Source organism: Aplysia californica, unplaced genomic scaffold, assembly GCF_000002075.1.
Source record: "Aplysia californica isolate F4 #8 unplaced genomic scaffold, AplCal3.0 scaffold00001, whole genome shotgun sequence".
Classification (NCBI taxonomy): domain Eukaryota; kingdom Metazoa; phylum Mollusca; class Gastropoda; order Aplysiida; family Aplysiidae; genus Aplysia; species Aplysia californica.
Window position 1 is genome coordinate 5,418,137 of NW_004797271.1, and position 7,458 is coordinate 5,425,594.

At 38.9% G+C, this 7,458-nt stretch overlaps 2 protein-coding genes across 2 annotated transcripts in view; one reads left to right on the forward strand and one right to left on the reverse strand.

Annotated features, from left to right (window-relative positions):
• Nucleotides 1–7,458, forward strand: part of LOC101853653 — a gene marked incomplete in the record, with an annotated part of 146,279 nt that overhangs the window by 124,494 nt on the left and 14,327 nt on the right.
• LOC101845964 lies at nt 113–2,952 on the reverse strand. The gene has a single exon (XM_005088948.3). The coding sequence runs from the start codon at nt 2,936–2,938 to the stop codon at nt 737–739; it is 2,202 nt and encodes a 733-aa protein (XP_005089005.3). The 5' UTR covers nt 2,939–2,952; the 3' UTR covers nt 113–736.

A 7,458-nucleotide genomic window follows, 5' to 3' on the forward strand; every position in this document is an offset into this window, starting at 1 on the left:
GGCCGACATACATACATACATACATACATACATACATACATACATACATACATACATACATACATACATACATACATACATACATACATACATACATACATAATGCCATCGCCGTCGCGTATTATGCCCACTCAAATGAAAGGCAAAATACCAGTCTCGCTGTAGTCCAGTGCAAGTGTAACTTTCCCTCGTTGTTCTTCATTTGGTTCCAAATAAACTCAAATAGTGGAGCCCTTGGTGAACCGGAATTACCTCCGAGTACACAGCCTTTGGTATTACAATACAAGTCTATGACATCAACATATCGCTACCATAGAATTCTAACAGCCAGGTTCCTAGTTTTGAGAAATTTGACGTTAAACAGTATAAGTTGCGCAACTTGTCAAGCTTTTTCAAATTTAATTTTTAATATCTTGATAAGTACTCTGAATGTTTTTACAAATTTAGTAGAGCATATAAAGTAATTGGTTTCTGACCTCATGATATTAGTAACTCAAAACGGCCAAAAATGTCAGATAGCATTTTGTAATTCTAAGGTAGCAATAATGCTGTGAGAACGGCTACCCACCTGGCTGAGGTTAGAGAGCAAACAGACCCCTTAGCGTTATCCGGAGCACTTTTTATGCAAACAAAAGCCAAACCTAAAGACGGACATCGTGTATCCGGCATATGTGTAGATAAACATCTGACCATAATGGGGCATGTTTTTTTGTGTCTTTTTTATTTCGTTGTCCTGTTAAATGACAATTTTGAAACCATTCCAAATTCCCCTTTTGGCTAATAGTAAGACGATTCCAATAACCAAAACAATAGTTACGACCAGTATACCCACAGCGAGCCCTGCCATTGAGCCATCTGAATATGAACCAGAGTCCTGGCCCGTCCTCGACTCCTGATTTCCTTGTTTTTGCCTCCAAGCGTTCTCCGCCATAGAGTAAATGTCACACCCATCTTGCCTCACCAGAGATGGTGTTTGTCCTGATATGTCTGTGTCTAAGATACACTGTAGATTTGAGGCGCAATAACTGAATCTATGACAGTTGTCAACATCGCTAGAGCAGGCCTGTGCGCATTGCTGAGGACTATCGCCATCTATCAGCACAAGTTTGTAATCGCCTTTATTGATGTTGTTAAACGTAACAGATGGAGATTTGTTGTAGTCAAGAAGATCGTTTCTGGAGTAAAACGAACAATTACTTTTGGAAGAAACAGCGGACGACACGGCGCTCACGTTGTAATGAGTATCACCTAGACTGCAAAGTTGTGGCGTGGCACAGTATACTAGCGACTGACAAGTAAAAGATGTCTCGTCAATGCACTTTTTGGCACACCTCGAGGCGCTTCCCACGTCACTGAAGAGTGGTGGGTTCTTTGGAACCGATGTTAGACCTGGAGCTTTCTTGAACCCAACCAAATAGTCTCGTACGTTTGTACTGCATCCTATTCTAACATCCGTTGGCGCCTTTGAGAGATTGTCATATTTACTAAGCTGGCATTTCTTATTTAAAGGACAGAAGAAATACGATGTACACTGGTAGGATATCCTGTTTAGACACAACTTTGCACACTCTATTTCAGTATCAACGATAATGCTTTCTTGAGAAACGAAATTTTTTGGCACTTTATTGTTCAGCTTATGAAACTGGCTCAGGTCACTGTCTTGGCTCTGAACCAGATTTGAATCTGCCTTTATGTCACTGAGGTGTTTGCTAGTCAAGATTGTGGTTTGTATTTTTGAGGGGATCTTGAATTCTATTTTTAAAGGGCTGTCGACCCCACGCTGAAGATTATCCCATGCCTGGTCTAGAGAGAGACTGAAGTTTTTCTGAACGTTTCTTTGAAAGGCTTCTGTCTCCGGGGCAAGCAGAGACGCATACCAATGGAGGGCGCTTCCGTTAGCAACCACACGAATCTCTGTCCACGTGACCTGAATAGGACTGACATTTGCGGCTTTAACAACCGCCTTAGCTATGCTCTGATGCATGAACGCTTTCCCCACACTCCTTGTGAGGTTTTCCAGATTGGATCCTGAAAATTCAATGCGAAGCTCTTTGATTGCTTTTTCTTCTTTACAAATACTTATATCGAATGGGTCCACTTTGTAGCGAGGATAAGCTCTCATCCCCATTATGTTGTGTTCTACAACACTTAACTCTTGCTTGGTAACCACAGCGACGACATGGCCTTTGATTGCTGAAGGCTTAAGTGGGATTGTAGTTCTGGGATTAGCGAAAAACACGTCAATGTGAGTCGCCTTTGAACCCTGACCCATAAGGATACGAGACCATTGGTCACACCTGAAACCTCTATTCAAAGCAATACCTGTGTATGTGAAGTTGCCTTTCAATAGAAACAACTCCTGAGGACCCTTTATCGCCATCAGATCTTGGTTTGTCTGTACATCGAAGCCTTCAGATAAACTCAACAAGTCACAGCTTCCACGCTCTTGGTCAATCTCGTACCGCATTCCAGTATTGAAGTCATCAACAGTACTAAACTCCACCCTGTCTTGCCTGACCAGCATTAAGTCTTCATCATAATACACATCAACACCCAGTATCGTGTTTTCTACAACAATTTCATCTGTATAGAACATTGCGGTTGGAAGTTCTGGAATTGGTTTCGTTTTCACGTGTTGTGAGTCATTGCACTGCATCCCTGATGGAAGCGAAAAATCTTCCTCCATCAAACTTGCATACACTCGAAGGTTCAGGTACTCGTAGATGTGATGCAAATTGACAGTGACCCCGCCTCCATAGTTTTTGATGCCCTTAAGCTCTGCCCTTAGAGGGATAATACTGGGTGAGTACCTGTCCCCAGCTGCCCATCCGGGTCTTGTGAAAAAATAGTCCAGGGTGAAATTGTCGTGGTCCTCTCCCCAGTACATACAGGAGCGCCACTGATCCACCTCCACGCCGTCTATGGTCGTGTTGCCCATGTACGTCTCACCCAACTTACTGCCGAACCTGTTCCAAAAAGAAATACGTGTTATGCCTGGGCTATTCTGTCGTGCCAAGGCAGAGCGACGTATCTGCACTTTTTATCATTTTAAGTTACGTCGTGCTCCCATTGGAAATATGGGCATGGCCCTTCAGTTACGTCTGTTTGCCATAGTTAAATTATCCTGTTTGTTGTGCAGATACGTTTTCCTGCCTTGGACACAAGATGCAGAATGGGTATAGGCGTCCATTTAAACGAAGATACAAAAAATGAGGATTTTTGCTGATACGTCGGTCTGCCTTAGCACGGCAATATTCTATTGTAATTGACGGGACTGAAAAAGAATTCTTCATTTGTCCCGTCAGTTCGTGATACTAAACACGTCACAGAATTCACAGAAAATCTTTTTTTCAAATGACTGCATTTTATATGATTCTTAATATGTCTTTTAAATGTTCTGATAATTTAAAGTTGAAATAAATTAATTGATACTGAATTACAAGGTTATCATTGTAAGAAAGTATAGTCCAAATGTCCGGTCAGTTACAGTGGAATAGCCCGCTATTGAACCTGCACTGTTGAGGGGCTGTAGGCGCATTTGCATTTATGCGTTAATCTACAGAGTGTGTATAGATGTTGATGTACATGCAGTTTACACAGAGATGAATGTGTAGTAAAACGCTTTGAGCTGTATTGTACGGGGGTGCGCGCTATAAAAATGATCATCATCATCATCATCATCATCATCATCATCATCATCATCATCATCATCATCATCATCATCATCATCATCATCATCATCATCATCATCATCATCATCTTATAATAATAATAATAATAATAATAATAATTATTATTATTATTATTATTATTAGTATTATTATTATTATTATCGTTATTATCATTATCATTATTATCATAATCTTTAATATTATCATTATTATTATCATTATTATTATTATTATTATTATTATTATTATTATTATTATTATTATTATTATTATTATTATTATTATTAATATTATTATTATCATTATTATCATTATTATTATTATTATTATTATTATTATTATTATTATTATTATTATTATTATTATTATTATTATTATTATTATTATCATTATTATTAGCAGTATACTGGACCACCCCACGACGAAATGACAGTAAATGTTTTACTGACCGCGTCGACACAAATTAAGTAATTACAGGGCGGGCAGGTTAAGCCCTGTCTATTATTTCCACAGACCCTCATACATTATGTACCTTAACAGTTCAATCAATGATGACATATACAGCACATAATAAAGATAATAATATGACTACCGTAAATTAGGACTAAAATTCAAGATGACCTTTATGATGTTTAAATTAGTTTTGAATGATGCCCCCATCTTTGAACTCCTCAAATGCTGTAGAAACGTTGCTACCTCAGAATTTACAAAGGTCTTTCTGCTCAGTACATTGTTTTGAAAAATTTGACGTCTAAGATTTTGAGTTTCACATCCTGTCAAGCTTCTTCAAATGCAATTATTTAAATATCTTGATAACGACTCCGAATAATCTTACGATTTTGATAGAGCAGATAGAGAATTTGGTTTCTGACCTCATTGTCTCAGTAATTCAAAACGGTCAAAAATGTCAGATAGAACTTTGTAAATTTGAAGTAGCGATCTAGTTACGTCATTCCGTTACCTGAATATATCCCTAGTGGAGTAAATATGAGGCATTCTGGTATTGCTCGAGTGAGCACCACCAAACACTAGCAAGTTGTCCGAGTGACTTGTATTGAGCTGCTCGATGTTGCAGGTGAACGCAGTCTTTGCCATGTTTTTGTAAGAGTAGGAAGCAAAGTAATTGTTGCCATAGTCCAGAATGATGCCTTCCTCAAGCCCGTCTGACACCATGATCATTTTCATTTTATCCAAGCCGTAGTCGTAGAGTTCCTTGGCCCACATCGTGTACTGATTTCTTGTGTCAAGAATAGAAACCTGCAAGTATGTCCGTGGTTAGCTCAGTTGCATAAAAACGTTTAAGAGCTCTTTAATAGTATATATTGATTTTGTATCCTACCTAATTCATGATAATTAATTCATACTGTAGGCTGCCAAAAACGATGCTGTTATATCAGAAATATTCTCTCTCACCCTATCTCTCTCTTTCTCTGTCGCTGTCTCTGTCTCTGTCTCTGTCTGTCTGTCTGTCTGTTTGCCTGTCTGTCTGTCTGTCTGTCTGTCTGTCTGTCTGTCTGTCTGTCTGTCTGTCTGTCTTCCTCTCTCTCTTATACGTAAATATGATATTTGAGATATGCATGAGATCCGTCTTCTTCGGCATACGTCCTCAATGCGGAAGTACTTTAATGCTGACCAGAATGAAGCCTGTTAGTTTGCAAGCCACAAGATAAAGATTCTCGAAACGCCTATCGCACTACTTAACTGCTCATAGCACATGCAGACGCAGTTTTCTATCAGTGCTTTGATAAACTGTAAACTTATCAAACAGCTATTTTCACATTGTGGAGAAGAGCACTTGAATAATGTAATGGAGCCCTGAAGACCAGCAAATACTGAAAAGGAATTGTTTCTTTTTGAGGTTGGAATAAACTGTGTGCCCCTCCGTTTTTCCTTCCATCTTAGCATCCATTTATGATCTATCCAACAAACCCATAAAACCATATGGTATTCATTCATTCACCTTTTAATTCGTTCGCCCATGCACCCATAAACCTATCTCTCGCTTTCTATCTTACTTTTACTGTCTATCTATCTATCTATCTATCTATCTATCTATCTATCTATCTATCTATCTATCTAGAGGGAAGTAAACAACTTATATACTAATTATTTTGGTAACATTTCTTAACTTATGTGTATAGACTGTAACCGATCACACAAAACATATGCCAAACCTGATATTCCATCGTGAAGGCCGTGAAGAGAAAGACAGGAAGGCGAGGGTCCGAGGGTTTGGACTCGCCCTTGGTGCAGTACTCCGCTGATGACTGTGACGTCATTGCCAGCACCAAAGCGACACATACCAGCCTCACTTGACTATTCTGACTCACGACCACCATCTTGACGCGATTCAACTTCCTGTTTGAACTGCTCACTGCTGAATTTCTCTCGAGTAGTCCCTAATCACTTTTGGAACTTCCATTGCGAAGTGATTGGTGCATTTTAAAAAGTTCCTTTTGGAGAAAAAAAATCAACAAGATAATGGTCGACGGCTCTCAGTGCCAATTTTGCTGACAATGTTCATGTTGAAGGACATGTCCATTTAAGTAGATACTATGCTTGCTGGAGAATATAGGAGTTGGTGTACCTTTGTTTCTCTTTGATTGAGTAGATGATGCTCTGGGAAAAAAAGAAAGAGAAATTCATAGAGTTATAACGTGAGCTCTGCACTGTTCACGGTTTAACAAAAGTTAAAATCAAGTCGAATTTCCTCTCAACAAACAAAGTAAAAGAAAAGCGACAAAATTTGCCCCTAAATATCTCCGCCCCATGCTCTCAGTGAACACGCGATGAAAAAGCAATTCACATCAGAACAAGCCTCGACAACATAAACGAGTACTTTATACTTCTGTATTTCACCCAACACCCAACAAATTTTGGCTTATCATATCCATTGGCACAGCCCAATTTTGAAGAAAATGTGCTGTACGTGTGAACCCACATGTACATAGCAGTTGCGTTGTGAAAAAAATACGTTTAAATGTCGATGGAACTCTAAAAGGTGCACTTTTAGCATTGTGTTTTGATAAAAGCAAAACCATTTACGCATCAATATAAAACATCGCCAAATAGTATGTGAGGAGAAGACGAAAAGAGGAGGGCAAATATAAATTAAAAGCCACTTTCCTTTCTGTAACCTTTACTGCAGGGTATAATTTTAGCTCAGGGCTTATCATATTAGACAATGGTGTGAATGACCAAGGTTAACATCCTGAACAGAGCGTTTTTGAAGTTGTAATTCATGGGGAGTTTTTACAGATCTCCATGATCTTTCCTCTGTCCTACAGGAAAAGAACGTTTAACTTTTTAAGGACGTACGAAGCGGACATATACATCCGAGCACCAAGCAGACCAAACTCAGCATATTATTTTGAACCATTATACACAAATTAGAAACACAAGTTTGCCCTTTTCATATTATGCACCCCCTTGCCTACCTATTAAAATATCAGGTCAATCACAAAAGTACGAATAAATAACGAACGCATGGTTAATTCTAAAGTGTACCAAAACAGTACGTCTTCAAGGATTGTCGAATGAACGGAAAGATCGTCTTCAGTGAAGTTTGAAATCCACCTCTTTAATAGCCTTGCGGGCGTCAAATCTAAATCAAGACTTACCTTTCCTGTGAAAAAATAACAGCTTGAAGCATTTCCTTTTGAACTTATAGATTCCGATATTGCTATGGGACGCACAATTAATACTGTCCTATCTAATCAAACTACCACTAAGTAGTGGCAACATGTAGGTCTGGTTCCGTGTATTCAATCGATGTCCCCTCCTCTCT